This window comes from Chinchilla lanigera, unplaced genomic scaffold (genome assembly GCF_000276665.1).
Source record: "Chinchilla lanigera isolate Chin_1 unplaced genomic scaffold, ChiLan1.0 scaffold00001, whole genome shotgun sequence".
Taxonomy (NCBI): domain Eukaryota; kingdom Metazoa; phylum Chordata; class Mammalia; order Rodentia; family Chinchillidae; genus Chinchilla; species Chinchilla lanigera.
The window spans coordinates 44,449,596-44,468,818 of record NW_004955402.1 but is presented as its reverse complement, the minus strand read 5'-3'; the positions used below and the strand labels follow the sequence as shown (position 1 = coordinate 44,468,818).

The 19,223-nt window shown below is 36.2% G+C and overlaps 1 protein-coding gene across 1 annotated transcript; it reads left to right on the top strand.

Annotated features, from left to right (window-relative positions):
- Nucleotides 1-12,129: 12,129 nt before the first annotated feature.
- Nucleotides 12,130-14,846, top strand: Mc4r (melanocortin 4 receptor). Its single transcript, XM_005373009.2, has one exon. The coding sequence runs from the start codon at nucleotides 12,527-12,529 to the stop codon at nucleotides 13,523-13,525; it is 999 nt and encodes a 332-aa protein (XP_005373066.1). The 5' UTR covers nucleotides 12,130-12,526; the 3' UTR covers nucleotides 13,526-14,846.
- Nucleotides 14,847-19,223: the final 4,377 nt, after the last annotated feature.

Genomic DNA, 19,223 nt, shown 5'->3' with positions numbered 1-19,223 from the left:
TTCTTTAGGGAAATTTTCTTCCTTGCTACTGAACAATTTGCCTGACAAAAATATATAAGGCAGCAACATATGAATTCAATGTTCAGACTGTAGCTGCCTCACACAGACATTGCCCTTTCCAACATCTCCTACATTGGCCCAAAACAAAACTCTGCCACCAGTTTTTTCTTCCACCTAGGTAAATGCCTCGCTCTGAGAAAGGATGCATACTTCTCAAATAAGAGAAAGTATAGCATATATCCTATTATGGTTTGGAACTCAAATATTCCCTGCATGTTCATATGCTAGATCATTGGTTGCCAGCCACTACCACACTTGAGAGGTGATAGAGCCTTTAGGAGGTGGAGCCTAATGGAAGGAAGTTAAGTCATTGAAGGGTGTGCACTTGAAGATCTGGGTACTGTCTCTTTCCTTGCTTCCTGATTACCTCAAAGTGAACATGTTCCTCATGATGATATTCTATCACACCATAGGCCCAAAAGCAATACAGTCCATGGCTGACCATGGACAGAAATCTCAGAAATCCTGCACAAAAATAAATCCTCCCTCTTTTTAAATTGGTTCTCTCAGGTATTTTACCATAGAGATGCAAATTTAATTAACACAAATCCTTAAAATTAGTTTAAGCAATTTAAGAAATGAAGATTTCCACCCCAAAGCAAAAGCAGTCTAAATACAAATCATCTACAGAGGAAACGTCAAGATATGTTTGTTAGGTGTTGCAGAACCTTTTACAGTCTCAGATTTCTCACACACGAAATTACAAAACTTAACATCTTTGGAATTTGACTTTACAAAGTATTTTATGGGCATTTACAGATATATTGATAATGTCACTGTGAAATAAGATAATAGTTTTTCTGTGCCACAATACAAGATCAAGTAAAGCAGAATGAGTTTTATTATTTTGCAAGACATTGGAAAAACCAAGATCCTAGTGTTGACTATTGTCCAAAATTATCATCTCTATTCCACCAGATATAATCAAAGCAGTAGAATAGAATAAATGTCAGGGGGGTATAATACAAGAAAAATCTAAGTTATGAATCTTCAAATTCATTTGTTGTGCTTTGTCTAAGTAATTTATGTATAATACCTCCACAGATTTTTGACTATCAGAAATATTTGACCAATAAATGGCAGAAAACACTTTCAAATAAGAATCAATTAAAATTTTGAAGATGTATGTGGAAGCCTTTGAAAATATAAATGATATAGAAACCTAAAACTTTAAGTACATACTGGGTTTTTAGAATAACTGGTGGAGGCTAAATAAAACAAGGTTCCCTGTCAGAATCCAACTCCCCACTCAAGCAAAGGAGATTTTAGGTATTTGCTATTTTCTCTTATACTCCCAAGTTAATGAAAATCCATTAAAGAGCAAAAACTAAGCCTTCCTAAAGTAAAAGAGAAGTCAGGTTTCTTGCCAAGGAGAATTAATCTCTATATTTGGGTTACAAGTCTCCATTTATGTATAAGTAAGTGAGTTATTAAGTGCCTAATTATGACTTACATAATATTGAGCATGGAGTGATTGAACAGTGCTGCCCCGAGCTATTGTTGTATGGAGATTGGGAGCTTAATGATATGTGAAATATGGAGAGTTTTCACATAAAGGATTGTCTTCATCAATAAGAAATTTGATTAATGACCAAAAGTATTCTTAAAAATTTTTCCTGTTATTACAGTGTGCAAAATGGTGGATCCTGCCAAGAATATGTAATCCCCAGGCAGACTGTGAGGGCAAGAAGATATTATATTAGAAAAATACAAGTAAATATAGTGAGTACTCATATAGCATTTACTCTGTACAAAGTACATTTCAAAGTGCTTCATATATATATATATATACATAATCATATACATATACATATATTAATGATCATCATCACTACTCAAAGGATCACTGTGAGCCTTTGGTCATGATGATGACTGCTATCATCCTAACTTCACAGAAAAGAAATTGAGACATATACTTAAAATCTTTGCACTTAAAAACTTATTATGGCAAGTACAAGGAGCAGTACATAATTTCATTTTTAAGTGTGATTAAGATTCCTGAGAATGTTCTAATTTCAGGAATTCTATGTCTACGTTCTTACATTAAAATTTTTATCAGACAAGGTAATGTGAAAAAAACAGACACCTAAAAAGCTATGTCTACACTAATTTCAGAGAAAAAAGAAACTATCTATGCAGAAAAGCTGACCTCTCCAAAGCTGTTTCTGGTTTTAAGTTTCTTCTCTTTAAAATTTTCTCCACTTTGTCTCAAGGTTTAAAAGGCTTTCATTTGTGTCATTCAAAGGCACTTGACACTAGCTTGAGGAGTGGAAGACTAGGATACACTTGCAGATGAATTTCCTGAATCATTAGTTCTGATTTCTGAATTAAGATCAGTGCAATATAATCAAAGAAAAAGAACTATTTCTATGACCATAGCAACTGGATTCTAATTCCAGCTCTGCTACATGTGGACTGTGAACTGAACAACTAACACAATTCATTGACCCTTATTTGTAAAATAATATAATTAGACTAAAAAAAATTTACAACTCCCACCTAAATTACAATTTTGCACACAAGAATAAGTTGCCATCAAAAGCATTATTTCCCTTTGACAAGATTAAAATAATTAGATGACATGAACTATTGAAAAACAAAACTTTAAAGACAAACACTTCTGAAACTCAACTAAAAAAAAAACAGTAAACTGGAGAGTTTTATGCGTATGTAGTAAACACATTACGTTAGTACTTAACCACTTCCTGGCATAGTTTATATGTAGAAGGTCCCACAAGCCTCTGTGCTCAGAGGTGGGGCTGCTGAACGGTGATTGGCTTATGGTGGCAGTATAGCTAACCTGAAAGGTGATTGATTTATGGCAGCAATATAGCTAATTTGCTGCTAGGAGGCATGGTCTTGTTGGAGGAATTGGGTCTCCACAGCCATAGCCTGGAATGGTATGTCTTCCTCCCTGACTCCTCCTGTCCCTCTTTGCTTTCTGGTTTTCCATGAGGTAAGCAGCTCTTCTCTGCCTAGACCATGTCTTTCACCATGTCTTCTGCCTTGGAGCCAGGCAACTATGGACTGCAAATGTGAGCAAAATAAACCTCTCCTTGAATTCATGGATGTCAGGTATTATGTCCTAGTAATGAGAAAGTGACTGAGACATTTTCCAAAAAAGAAAACTCCAGATGGAAATTTTCAATGGAGAATTCTCACTGGTAATTTTTTAAAAAAATATGAAGTCTATAGTACCACTACCAGTTCAGTAAGAAATAGCACCAGAAAAGGAGCAATGGGAAATGTTGAAGTGTAAGCCTAACAAAATAGGGTTAGGATATATCTGATGAAACCTGCAAAAAAAAATGAATGCTTAATTGAACTGTACACTATAAAGTGGATTTTACTATGTGTAAACATAAAGCTAAATTTTTCAAATATGATAAAGAGAAAAGTTAATCTTAGGTTATATGACTCATGCATCAGTCAAGGAAACAATTATCTTTCCACTTTTGTTAACTGTGTCAAATCTGAGCAATATTGGAAACACTTTGAGTACAGTAAATATTCCTTGCCATAAAAAAAACTTATATGGTTATCAAGGGGACAAATACACAAGCCATAACTGACAAATGAGTAACCATTATAGCATAGTTTTATTACAGAGTGCTATGGCAGAAGAGTCAAGGCAATCTTTAACTAATCCTGCTGTGGTAGTAGTTGGAGAGAACATTAAAAGCTAAAGACTAGACAAAGGAGTAGGTATATGTGATGACAGTATAGTGCAGGGAAGGCAGGGACTTTCAGGCAATGTCCCTTTTATTCTCTCTGTCCACTTTCCTTGTTGTCCAAATTTTGGGGGAAAAGTACCCTATGCCAGCATATTATTCTTTCCACTCTTATTCTTACAGTAAAGGGAACCCTCCCTTACAATTTTCCTCTTACTAATATTGCTACAATGACCAGTAACTTCCCATCTTCCCAACCTAACAAAACCTTCTTAATTCTCATCTACTAGACAGCTCTACTGGATCTGAACCCACTGACCATTCTACCACTTTGATCATTTCTTAGGCTCCATTGCAGCCATGACAATGTGCCTGTAGACCTTCCACGATAAGGGTTTTAATTGACTATGAGTTCTGTGACGTGAATTACTGCATTTGTTCCAAGATTCTACTTCCCAGTTTGCTTTGAGTCAGTAACTATGCAGCAGTGATATCAGTTTAGGTCCATTAAAGTTGGACCATCACCAGTTTTTCTAAATAAGGATTTAATATTATGGTAAGCAGGGTCCTTGATACACATTTTCAAATGAATAAAATTCATCTAGTCAGATTAATTTGGTCAATGTTTCCTAAACTGTGATTCAGTGAATATATATTCCAAATTATAATACATTTAGTTCTGTTGTAACTTGACATACATGTTTCTTAATAAGTCATGTGCTATAAAAAAAAAACACTCAAAACTGAAAATACAAATAAGATTATATACAAAAAAATTGTTAGGCACACAATAACAAAAATTTCAGCCAGGCATGGTGGCGCTCACCTCTAATCCTGGCATTCTGGAGGCAAGGCAGGGTGTTTGCCATGCGTTCAAGGCAGCTTGGGCTATACAGTGAGTTAAATGCAAACCTGAACTACACAGGGAGGCTCTACCTCAATAAAAATAATAATAATAATTATTATTATTATTATTATCATTATTATTAAATTTCAGCAGTGACTGTTATGGTTCATATCTTGATGTCCTCCTAGAAACCTTCTGTGCTCAGGGAGGGCTTTTAAAAAGTGACTGACTCATGGGCGTGCTATACCAAAAAGTGATTTTAGTAGGTAGGGCCTGATCAGAAGGAATGTGAATATATCTCCTTCTGCAGTTCTTTCTTCCCTTTCTACTTCCTTTTTGCCATGATGTGAGCAAATTTCCTCTGTGCCAGGCCCTTCTTCCATGCCACTTCTGCCTTGCAGCCTGCCAGCTATGCACTGAAAATCATAAAAAAAAAGTGAGCCAAAATAAATCTATCCTCTTTTAAACTGTGAGTGGTGGGTATTGTGTCTCAGCAAGGAGAAAATGACTAAGACTATAATGCATTACAAAAAGAAAGGAAGCAAAATGAATACAATAGTACATTTTTACACATGCATAAACCTGCAAAAAAATATAGACTTTAAAAACAGAAAGACTTGCTGAAATGTTGCAGTTAGGGAGTTGTGATGAAATGACAAAGGGAAGATTATCCGAAAATTCAAATGAAGTTAAAGGGTTAGATGTGGATGACTGTGCCTCATAACATAGCCAGTGAAGAAAAGTTGAAGCAATCGACAGAAGTTCGAGGGGGTGTGTATTTTGTGTATTCTCATGAGTCAGTTCAACTAGGTACAACTTCACAGATTCACCTGTTGTTTCTCTACAGAATTATGCAAAACAAACCGCAAATTTTCTTAATGCTCAAAATGTTCCCTGATCTATAGCAATTAAGTTTGGAACAAATTTACATTTTAGAACAAACATCGTAGAATTGAATGTAATAGTAGGTACTTGAAAAACAAAATGGGTAAAGAAACATCTCATATTCTGATACGTTTAGAAAGTAAGTAGGTTAAGCAAATTTTTTTTATAATAAGACATTTCAAAAACCATCTACGCTAATGCACACTGAAACTTCCAGAGGAACATGAATTTTCAGTATTTTCCAAATGAACCTGGAATCTTCTCTCTCCTTTTCTGAGAGAAAAAACTATGAACTTTTCCTCAAAAATAGTGTTCTGTAAGGTTTTAATTATTTATATTTATTAGTAAATGTTTGTAGTACATAATGTTTACATTCATCCTAGGGAGTTGGTAGATATATATCTTGATGATCTTCATCCCCTTTTCTTCCACTCTCATCTCCCTTTATCCCTTGATTTGAGAAAGATCTCCTCGCTTCCTATTGCCTGTCTTTTATTTTGCTCTTTATTTTTATTTTGGATTCCTCAGGTAAGAGAAACCATGTCATATTTAAACTTGTGTTTCTGATTTATTTCACTTAACATTATGATCATAAGGTTTCATATTTAATGTTATAAAACAGAAGATCAACATTTTTCTCAAAATAAAAGTGTTATGATACAATTTTGTTTGAATTTTAAAATCTACAATACATTTTCAAAAATACTATCAATATGTCTAATATTATTGATTATATATCTTTTACTTTACAGAGAAACAAATCATAGAAGACAAATAAAATGTCTCCTTGGAAATCATCTTTTCAGTATAATTAAACACACAATCAAGGTTTTATAAATCTATATACAATAGTTAGAGATTACATGTATGGATTATTTTCTAAGATTTCAGTGTCATCCAAATGTCCGCAACTAAAATCCTTTACTGTGAAAAGATGAACATTAGTAATTAATTTTGTACTCAATTATTAATTTATCTATTAATGTTTCTAAATTCACATTTTTCTTTTATTCAAATTTTCAACCAATTCTTTTTCTTCTTCTTTTTTTTATGTGAAGCTTATATAAGGATTACAGTAAGTGTGGAATAGTTAATCATTTGTCAAATACTATAGTCCATTAAATGACAAGATTGATATTCATGAGTCTAAATTTTTTCTAATAAAAACAATGAAGAAAATGATATTAGTGATCACTGAATGTTCTCGTCACAATTATAGTAAGTATACCACTAGAAAAATTTGTCAGAATTAACATTTTTCAGTACTACAAAACATAACCAAGTCTGTAAGCAATCCAGGGAAAATTTATCAAGGAAATCACTGAATTACAATAAAAAGAGTGAATATTGTAAATTCTAACTAACTTAATCTCCTCCTCTACTCACAAGTAGCCTGGTAGACCAACGGTTTGTAAAAATGCTAAAAGCCAGTAGCCATACAGGAAACAGAGGGAGCAAAATGGCTGGAAACTCCTTTGAAGTTCACACTCAGAATTTACCAGCTGAGAGTTGCCTCTTCCCAAAGACATTTGTTGAAAACAACCACCGACAATTTTAACATCTGACTTCTTGAAGCAATGGATACAACTTTGGGAAAATAATTCACTATCCAAAAAGCTTAAAAGGAAATGGTGCTGGAAAAACTGGCTCTCCACATGCTGAAAAAATAAAATTTGACCCATGTATATCACCTTGCACTAAACTAAAATCAAAATGGGTTCAAAGATGTAAATATTAAAATAGAAACACTAAATCTGATGAAGAGAGAAGAGTTAGAACACTTGAAGATATAGGTGTAGGCAAAGACTTCATGAACAAAACCCGACTGCACAGTAAACACTGCAATAATCAACAACTAGGGTCTCATCTTATTAAAAAGCTTTTGCCAGCAAAAGAAATCACCAACATGGTGAAAAGAGAACCCACAGAGTGGGAAAAACTTAGCCAGTTGTTCTTCAGACAAAGGACTAATAATCAGAACATATAAGGAATTGAAAAAAATCAGATCTACAAAATTTAAATAATGGGCACCAAAATGCACAGACACTCCTCAGAAAAAGTACAAATGGCAAATAAATGAATGAAAAAATGTTCAACATCATCAATCATTTGAAAGATGCAAATTAACACTGAGATTCCATCTCACTCAAAAAGAATGGTTATTTTCAACAAATCAACCAATAACAAATGCTGGTAGGGCTATGGGGAAAAAGGAACATATCTCCACTGCTAGTGGGAGTATAAACTGGTTCAAACCCTGTGAAAATCAATATGGAAATCCCTCAAAATCTAGGACTAGAGGTCCCATTTGACCCAGGTATTCCTCATCTTGGAATCTTCCCCCAAAAATGAAAAGCATCATACTACAGTGATATATGCACATCCATGTTTACAGCAGCACAGCTTGTAATAGCTAAGTCTTGGAAACAACCCAAATGCCCATCGACTGATGAATGAATAAAAAAGATGTGTTCTTCTTTAACATACAATGCAGCCATACTCACTCAGTCATTTAAAAACAGGGATAAATGGACCTTGAGACCATACTCTTAGGTGAAATAAATCAGACACATATGTATAAATATTGTATTGTTTCTCTTGTGTGATAAACTGAAAGTGTAAATAAGAATTCAAAATGTATAATAGATATTGTGAAATAGGAAGTAATTATTCAAAAAAAGGGGGAACTTGGGGAGGGGAGGGAAAAAATTTTAAAAAAGGATAAAATGGAAACAAAGCATTGTAAATAAGGAAGTGAAGAGAAGTTGAAATGAGGGGAGGAGAATGGTGAAAAAGGGGAACTAAGATGCATCATGTACAGTTACAAATTTCCTATGGTAAATGAGTCTCATGTATATCGAAATTGTACCAATAAACTGATTTTTTTTTTAAAAGGAAATGTATCCATTAGCACTTTTAAAAGCTCATATTCTTGGGAATCTAGAAAGCTTTGTATATGCATAGAACTCCGTGTAGTTTAAAAAGACATAATAAAAGCCCTAACTTCTCACCTCTTGACTGACTTCTGGGCTCTGTGCAAGCAGGAAGTAATAGAAAGGTAGATTTGCCAAATTCCTGGCTGAGGGCTTCAGGCTTGATCCAAAATGCACAGAGCTTCTGAGCAAACAATGGGATACCTGTTGGTTTTAAGAGGCTAAGCATCTCTGTCCAATTACTAGCCAAGCAATATGCTAATAGTAGAGAGTTCGTTGGTACACAAGACAGGCTACAAGTGTCACAAAATTCTCAGAAAAGTCACAGCAACAGCAATAATGCACATTAACATTAATCCTGAGCAAGACTGAAAATCTTATTTTCAGATTTGCTGCATTGCATTAAGATTTGTAGTTTTAAATAATGAAAGAGTGTCATGCAAATAAATAAAAACCTATGGTTGTTGTGGAGAGCAAGCTGTACTTTTCTGTAAATTACTCCACATTGAATAGAACAGTAGCTTTCAGGCTATGTTTTTCCCTGAGTGACTCCATTTTACACTTAATCTTAACCAAAGGCTGAGAATCACTGTCACTCCATTGTACAAAAGAACAACTTTCTCCATTCTAAGTGCAAATGCAGAAGCAGAACAACTTGGTAACTTCTCTGTGCACCGAGATAATCAGCAGATGTTGCACACATTCTATCAATAAAACAACTCCCGGCTGTGGAGCACAATCACCATACAAAAACTAATACATAAGTTCACCTTGCTAATAAAAAATTGTCACCTGTAAACTTAGATTAAAACAGGGAGACACGGACACATGGTTTATTTAAGTTATATTTTTAAAAAAGCCCATGAGCTTATCAGACATACCATAGAACAGCAAATGAATCAGCCTCCTCACCTGGATAATGAAAGGGAGGGACGCCTAACACAGGGCTGAGGAGGTGCCACACCCATGAGACTGGGTAGTGATAGTATATGAGGTGGACAGGTCAGGAGCTCAGGCTCCGTCTCCCAGCTTCCACCCAGCTTGATCCCTTCCTTGACACAGCCCACTTAACTATCTGCCTCCCTGTTGTCTGGATTCAGACACTGAACCAACTTTGCACTCATCAACAAGCTCCTTGCCTTCTCTGCCTGGCTTTTTCAGTTCTTTCTTTTCAAATCCTACAGCTGTTAACCCTTTCTTCTTCATTCTGTAACCTATACATTGTTGTGTGAGTGTGATGTGTGACATGAGTGGTACAGATATTACTCAGAAGATTGGAATAAAAAAAAAACTCTGTGATTGCCCAGCTCATTGGCTACGAAGTGAACTCTGAGTACTTGGCCTGATTAGGCTGACACAATTGATGTAGCTCATTAATATATTGTCATTCAATAAATTCTGAAAGACACCGTGTGCCTGATCTATGTTACTGGCATAGTTTGCTCCTGACAGGGGAAAAAAAAAAAAAACTCAATAAAAAATATTCCTGGGGAAATCTAAATATTGGACTTAATACATAAAGACTTTAAATTATAAACATGTTCAAAAAATTAATGGAAACCATACCTAAAGAATTAAAGGAAAGTAACTAGACATGATAGCACATACCTGTAATCCTAGCACTTGGGGTCTGAAACAGGAATAGCAAGTTTAAGGCCAATTTGAGCCACATAGTGAGTTCAAGGCCAGTCTGAATACATAGGAAAACCCTGTCTCAAAAAACACTTACAACAAACAAACAAAAAGGAACAAAAAGAATGATGCAATAAAAGAGAATATCAATAAAGAAATATAAATCTTAATGACCTTGGATTATGTAATACCTTCTTATGATGCCAGAAACATTTCTAACAAAATAGCAAATTGAACAGCAGAGGGATTTTGAGATAGACAGAGAAATCAAAGGTATTCTGAATTTTAAGCCTGAACAAATAGGACTCTCGTGCCACCCAGTACAGTAAGGAACAGAAAGACAAAAATTGATTCAGGGAGATGACTCAGAGTTGACTATTTGATGCTCAAAACATTGACTTTAATTCATTTTCTTCTCCATCTCTTATTGGTTAGATAATTCACTATTGGGGCAAATCCAAAGCAGAGGAAAGAAAGGGTTCTCATGTAATCCAGCTTGCCACTAGTTAATGACTCCAATAAAATGTTTGAATGTCAGAGTAAGAAATGCCCGCTCCTCTAATAGACAAATGCCATTATCTTAGTAGTTTAATGTAGCTTGCTTCTTGCATGTCAGGGTAAGAAATGCCCGCTCCTCTAACAGACAAATGCCATTATCTTAGTAGTTTAATGTAGTTTGCTTCTTGCTTATATCAAATTTAATGTAACAGGCTGGAGGAAGGGAGTCGGAGGTGAGTTCTGCACTGTATAGTCATTTAAAAAGATAGGCCTCCTCCACAATGTGATTCTACCACCTGTAACAGGTGACTTCCAAGACACCCTAGTCATCTTCCCGACATAAGGGAAAAGGTGTAGGACTGAGAGGAAAATGACAAACAGTCCTCCCTTCTGTCCATACTTCATTAGTGAGAATTCAGTCATAATGCCCCAGTCAATTCCAGAAATGGATGGGAGATGTTAACTTAGCTCAAACTTTATCACAAAAAGGAAAGTGGATAAAGTAGCTGTGGATTCATAATTAACCCTAAATAATTTTGTATTATTTTATATCCTATGACTAATGCCCACAAACTACTGACAACTAAAACCAGAAATATCACAGCAAGAAAATGACAATATACAAAATATAACAACCTGGATTTAATTAATGTGAAAACTAACTGTCTTGCAATCTCTCAAAACTAGCTCCAGCAAAATATGTATAACTCTAATTATAAACTTTCTTCCATTAGTCTCTCCTTGAATAAATAAAGCTGTAAAAGCAGGTTTAGTTTTAATTTATAAAGCCTTCAACTATAGAAGTAAAAGCAACAGCAAAACAGAATGTTGCCTTAAAATTTAACAATAGAGTTTTGTCTCATTATTGTTTTTTCCCAAGGTTAGCATAAATACGGTCACATGTATGCTACATAGATTTAATTATGAGTGGAAAATAAACTTTTCCAGCTATGACAAAAGAAACTGCAGTAGAGAAATGTCAGATATTATTGCAAAAGAAATAAATCTTTTCTTAAGCCCTTTGCCAAATTTTAATTACCTACACAACTCTTTCATTCATAGCATGTCTAACTATGTTATAAAATATTTCCCCTTTGTTGTTGGGCTTTTAAATTACTGCCTGGGACCTTAAGAAAATTAAAGAGATAAATTCATAATCCTGGACATAAAGGCAGTGTATTTATTATAGGATCATAAGGCCGTATGTTTTCTACTTCATTTCACACACATACCATACATACACACACACACACACACACACACACACACACACACACACACACCTCTCTTATAAGCAGAAGTAAGCCTGGCTGCATCATGACTTCTTGTGATATCATGAAAATTCCTCTAAGGATCAAGTTGTTTTCCTTGAAAACTTGAAAAGGGAAGTCCAGTGTCTCACATTCTGTTTGTTCCGGATTCCACGAGCTTCTGCTACTGAATCAGTATTTCCCTGCAGTCTGTATCGCACTGACTTCCACTGCACTTAGATTGGTCAGAAGGAAGCAGAGGAGGAGCCATTCTAAACATTTTTTTTCTCCTTCACATAGCATATAAATCAGCAGCCGGCACCCTCAGCTCCTCACACTCAAAGCACCGCTTAGGCTGGGAACTGCCACTTCTGAGAGGCAGCCTGTGCGACCATGTGCACACAGACTTGGCTTCCAGTGGCACAGAGGCTCCCAGGAAAATTATTTTGAAAAAACATGAACGCACAAGGCTAAAGTCAAAGCAGCAGTGAGAGCAAAAAGCAAACAGCAGGCTTTTCTACCGAGAATAAGCATTTGAAAGCCCAAGAAGTTTAAGGTAATGATCAGAGCCATACCTAAAAGAGACTAAAAACTCCATTTCAAGGTCTGACGCTGTGACTCTCCTCATGGCAGGCAAGCCAACTACAGCCTCATAACTTTTAGTCAGATAAAGACCGGGAGGAAATAGAGATTCCTTGACCCCGGAGATTAAATCAGCTCAAGGGGATTTCAAGCCACTTGCTGCCCGCGATGAACTCCACCCACCACCACGGGATGTACACCTCACTTCACTTCTGGAACCGCAGCAACCACGGACTGCACAGCAATGCCAGCGAGCCCCTGGGAAAAGGCTACTCTGATGGAGGTTGCTACGAGCAACTTTTCGTCTCCCCAGAGGTGTTTGTGACTCTGGGTGTCATAAGCTTGTTGGAGAATATTCTGGTGATCGTGGCAATAGCCAAGAACAAGAATCTGCACTCACCCATGTACTTTTTCATCTGCAGCCTGGCTGTGGCAGACATGCTGGTGAGTGTTTCCAATGGATCAGAAACCATTGTCATCACCCTGTTAAACAGCACAGATACAGACGCACAGAGCTTCACAGTGAACATTGACAATGTCATTGACTCTGTGATCTGTAGCTCCCTGCTTGCGTCGATTTGCAGCCTGCTTTCCATTGCAGTGGACAGGTATTTTACTATATTTTATGCACTCCAGTACCATAACATCATGACGGTGAAACGGGTCGGGATCATCATAAGTTGTATCTGGGCAGCTTGTACAGTTTCAGGCATTCTCTTTATCATTTATTCGGATAGTAGTGCTGTCATCATCTGCCTCATCACCATGTTCTTCACCATGCTGGCTCTCATGGCTTCTCTCTATGTCCACATGTTCCTGATGGCTAGACTTCACATTAAGAGGATTGCTGTCCTCCCAGGCACTGGCACCATTCGCCAAGGTGCTAACATGAAGGGTGCAATTACCTTGACCATACTGATTGGGGTGTTTGTTGTCTGCTGGGCCCCATTCTTTCTCCACCTGATATTCTATATCTCTTGTCCCCAAAATCCATACTGTGTGTGCTTCATGTCTCACTTTAACTTGTATCTCATACTGATCATGTGTAATTCGATCATTGATCCTCTTATTTATGCACTTCGGAGTCAAGAACTGAGGAAAACCTTCAAAGAGATCATCTGTTGCTATCCCTTGGGAGGCCTCTGTGATTTGTCTAGCAGATATTAAGTGGAGTCAGAGGACACACTAAAAACCTGCAAAAGACTTTTCCATTCTTGTACAACCTGAACGGTATACTTCAGCAATTGCTGTGTCTTCTGTGCAGTGCTTTGTTGTATATCTATTGTATAAATTTAACTTTATGATTTTTGATATAAAAATGTGCAGTCTCAGTATTATTTAAATGTCATGCTACTTTTGGTTGTGAAATGTTAATGTGATTGTAGGTCACAGGTACTTTATAAAAGCAAGAGACATCTCTATTAAAAGCTTAACAATGTCTCTCCTTATTCATCAGAATTTGACAATTTGTTCTGGTAACACAGAAATCAGAGCTTCATTAAATATGCTATTATAAATGTTTTTATAGGTTATACTGTGCAACACTGAAATGTAGAGGTTTGAGTCTAATATTAAAGGAGAAATATTTTAAAGAATATATGCCTATTCATTAAATAAATTAGTGTCATCAGTAAAATTTCAAGTAGCTTAATAAAAGCTTGTCCTCCTCCTGTGCAGAAGCAGAAATAAAGCTACTCTTGAAAGAAAACAGTTACTGGAAAATAACAAGTGATATTCTGTATCAGAACACTATCATGTTTTGCAAAAACAGAAAGATCCGTCTGACCAAGCAAACAGCCTCACACTGCACACAGGCTGGGAGCGGTGGCAGCAGCTTACAGAAATCAAAGTGTTCCGGAAAACCTAAACTGTCATGTCACGCTGAACTTACTGGTACAAAGCTATATCCAACCATGAATGATAAAATAAAGAAGGAAGATTTTTCTGCCACCTTTACCTAGGGACTGGTGTCTGCTGAAATGTCCAGGAAAGTTGATATTCCATTCAGAAGTCCAGCATTCAATCTCAAAGGAACTATATGATTGATAAATTCTATCACTTTTCTTAAGGAGGTGACTTGCTGCTTATGTATCGTTTATTTCTTGACGAAGGAGATAAGTGCTGACCATCAAAGATTTTAACTCTTCAAACCAAATCTGTAGCACAAGTGTTTTCAGGCAATATTTTTAGATACCTAAGTGAGGGTACCTGTGATGTTGATACATTATGAGTAGGAAATGAATGCACTGAGTGATTCCCAAAAGAGGTTGTGAAATAAAATAGTCTTCCATAGTCACATCTGGGAGAATGAATTCCTGTTTTTCTCCAAAATAATCCCACAGTTCTGGCCACTGAGCAGTAAACTGTGCTTTCCAGTCTGAGTGTAGTTTAAAATAGACAAGAATGTATTAAGCTGAAGGTTAGCAGAAAACTATCTTGTGATTAAGTATATAGTGTCTTTATATGTATACTCCTGATGCTGAGATCATATGCAAAGTTACTTTTTCATTCTGATCTAAAGGGTTTGCACATTAATTAGAAGACTTGAGAAACACTTAGCATCCATATGGAAACATTGTTTCAAATCATAATGGCAAAATTGTTACATTTACAAGTGAAAAGTGATACTGAAGCAGAATTGTAATCCCACTGACTTGTCTATTTTAATGCAAAAATAAATGTGAGCAGAACTATTATACAGACTGTTATAACACTTACAGCCTGCTATAGCTTGAATCTGCAGCGTGCAGAGGTCCACATGGTAAAGGTTTGCTCCAAGGGATGACACTATTGGGTAGTGGCATTGCCTTCAAGAGGTGGGGCCTAGTGGGAAGTCTTTAGGTCCTTGAAGATGTGCACTGGAAAAGGATCATGGGACCTCAGCCTCCTCCTCTTTCTCTTTGTTGCTCTCTGGACATGAGGACAGCCATGACTTCTGCCATGATGTGCTGCCTGCAACTGGCCCAAGGCAGCAGAGCCAACTGATCATGGACTCAAATTTCTAAAGTTAGGAACTGAATTAATCTCTTTTCCCTTTATAAATTAACTATCCAAGTATTTGTTATAGTGATAGGAAGCTTCTAACATATAATGTGTACACAGATGGTGTGTTTGCTATGGTTACTCTTCCTGTTCATTCTTTCACATAATGATTTTGAGAAATCCCAGACGCTGAAGACACTGAAAAAAGCTCTGTATGTATGCCGTGTCTCCTGCCTGGGCTGGCCTTTCAGCTGATTCTATTTCTCCTTTATGTGTCATCTCAGATGCTCGGCAGGAAATCCAAACTTTGTATTCTTTACATTAACACCTTCCTCTGGAACTGTTCATAGTGGATATCAGCTGTGAGCCACCACCAGGCTCCCCTAGGTACTCAGGGCATAATTTTGGGCTTCATTGTCTTTTAGTGCTGGCCTCTGCTTCATCTCTCAAGTTCTCCAAACCTTCCCCAATGACATCATTTTCTGTTACTCCAGTAAAATATGTTTCCCAAGATAGAAAGTCCTTAACCAAGCCATTGCACATCCAGCAAAATTCAGACCCTTTCCAGCTCTGACTGAATGTCTCTTGGTTTAATCAGAGTGATGTTATGGTTGAAACTCTAGCTGGAAACAAATGTATATAGTATCTGGGATGGAAATTGTAGGGGAGAGTGGAGCTGGAGGTTTGGAAGAAAGAGGTTTGAAATACACAAAATGAAGGCACCACAGGACACCGTGCATTAGAGCATATACAGGAGAGGTTACTCCAGTTAGGGAAATTTAAATATATTTGGGACAAAGAAATGTTTTGTAGAACTACATGAATACTTTCAATATAAGAGAAGGGGATTATATTTCTGATCCTTTCAGCCTACATCTAATAGGAGCATGTCACTGAGATAAGGTGTATAATGTTATCCAACCACAATGTGTAGATTACAGATTTGCTCTCAGATCCTGGTCAGTTTAATATTGCAGTCTCATTTTCCCTGCTGTTTTATTTTTGTGAATTGTATGTACTTCACTATTTACATGTAAGCTCCTTTAAGAATAGGGGGTCATATGTTCATATTTTTCTTCCCACAGAGTCTAGCATATTTGACATTTAAGAGATAATAAAGCATATCTACTACAAACATAAATACAGTAATTTTGACTTCTCAAAATGGTTTTGAAGATAGTCTCACCTTGAACAGTCGTGATGCTACAGCTATTTCAGTGATTATGAGTGAACTTTCTTCAGCAGGGGCTGCCTAGCACTCCAGTCCTGTCCTACTTTACCTGTCTTCAGAGAAGGACAACAGTTTCCTTGAGGAAGGAACTGGTTTTGGATTAAGGGACTTACACACAATACTGTGGTAAAACTCACCCCTGACTGCCCTTCTAAATAGCCATGATCAATAATTACAGATGTGGAATCAAGGCACAAATGAAGTAATAAGGAGAGGTCTATCCCACTGGGTGATCGTGGGTTTACTGGGGATAGAAGTAATTAGTAATAGTTTTCACTATGTCCCACATTGATTCATCCAGCCATGGTGTTAGGAGTTAGAGCTGTTGGAGAATAAGGATGCTGGTATGTGTAAAACTTAGCACAAATGAGAACTTCTCCCTATGGTGCACCCATGAAGGATAAAAAACATGTGGGCAACAGAGAGTAAAAAGCAAAGTACAACATTATGTCTGTGGCACTCTCACCTCCATGCCAGTGAAGACCTCCGAGCATATTGAATTGCAGGATCTGGTCTATATTGTAGGCCAAATCCTCCCTACCTCCTGCTAAATCCATGTGTTGACATCTTGCCATCTATCAGCCAACAGGATGAAAATTCCTGCACATCGTAATTGAAAAGACAAGAGAGAGGAAATATACAGAAAAGGGAACAGAAGAGAGAGAATGCTTACTGAGCTTTGGATCAGCCATGTCAGCTTAATGAAAAAAGTAAGAAGCCGAATAAATAAATAATGCCATAAAACACGTACTCAGGAGCTCCTGCTTTAAATCCATACTGAACCAGTCCCCTGTTGGCTCAGGAATTTCTCCATATGCAGGGATGCAGAATGGCTGAAGGGGTCATGGAGGACTGTCTTCAAGCCTTCTGCATAGCAGTCACCTTTTGCTTGGGTTGTGCATTTCTTGAAAATTATCTGGAGGAAGATTTGGAAACCTTAGTGCACCTAATAATAAACGGGCATTACAGGAGTCCTAGAATATGTCTCCATCAGAGCAGTGCTCCTGTTTGGTGAAAAACATGGGTTAAAAGAGAAAAGAGCATGACAAAGGTTACTGTCTTCTACCCATTTTTGTCATTCTATTACTCAGGTGTTATTCTACTACATTTTTAAATTTGTAGGATATTTTGTCCTTTAACAGTTTTTTCACTAACCTAAGACCTAATGTTATTATATGTGGCATGCATTCTCAATTAATGCTTGTAATTGAATTCTTTTATATTTCTTTCATGTTTTTTCCATTCAATTTGTTCTGTTGTTACACAAGAATTCCGGAAGAGAAAAAGAAAATCTATACATTCATATTAGTTTGGTTCACCAGACGAATGGTTTGATTCAAATAAATAAAAACATGAGCACCTTCCCTTCATTTAACCTAGATTGTCCAGCTTCACAGAATCTTACTGGAAAGAATACACTTCTAATGCACATAAAGGGAGGCTGCAAGGACTCTACATTTACTGCAAAAATTGCAGTGTATTTATCAAGGCCCAAGAAACAAACTCATCACACATATGTAGTACGGAATTAGAAAAGGAATGAAGGCATAAAGAAAATTAGCCTAAGTTAGTCAAGCTGAAATACAAACAGATATATCCTTGAAATAATTCTAATGAAGGGAAACAAATGTCTACAAAAAGATTACCAATAATTTAATTATAACATTTGAGTGGTCTTTCACAAATGACTCTTGTGAATTTTCTTTTGTCAAATTGACATTTTTTAAAAACAAATGAAAGATATTCAAGTTGTTAAGGAGGTAACAAAATAAGTGGTTTCTATTTTTTATGTTGAAATGTAAATTGATGCCATTATTTGCAAGGACACTACACGGTATGTATCACAAACCTTAAAAATGTCCATCCTTTGATCTCTGCAATCCAGTTCAAGTGGCAGATCCTTACTCCCCATTCCAAATGTACAGCATCCCCTGTGACTAAATAAAATATACCTTTACCAATCATGGAGACCTAGGATTAAACTCTAGTTACTCCAGTTTTAGCTGCAAGATATTGTTAAAGGTAGTTTTCTTATCATTAATATGCCTAATGCCTGCATGATTGGTATGTTAAAAAGACAAAAACAAAGATCAAGGATGTAAAATTCCACAAAATGATACTCAACATATACAGGCACTAAAAAAAGTAATTATATGTGAAGTACTCAGTAAATGGGTAAATTTTGCATGAATGAAGACCTCTTGGTTTTATCCACACTTTTAAATATTCAGTGTTAGCAATAAACATACTGAAGCCTTGGGCTTAATTATATATCTTTCTTAAATCATATTTAATAATTTCCTGTCTATAAATTAATATACGTAATTATAATAGATTTAGGGGGATACCGGTACTCTAGAGGATAATTTGTTTTCACAAGTTCTGCAAATTTTGACACACCCAGTGCTGCAAAAGGTTAATTGAAACAATAGTGTGCCAAACATGAAATCTGTTTTCAGCATTGTATTTATTTCTAATAGGTAAAGCAAGTAAAAATAGATGCCTATGTTTATTATTTTTAAACATGAAGAAATTTTAAATGCTCCGAAACTATTCAGTGGGAATAGCGAGTAAAGTTTGGTAGGAGGATATAGGTTGTACCAATGACTTCAGAAATGTTTTAATTATTATACTGAATGAAGAGTTTAATAT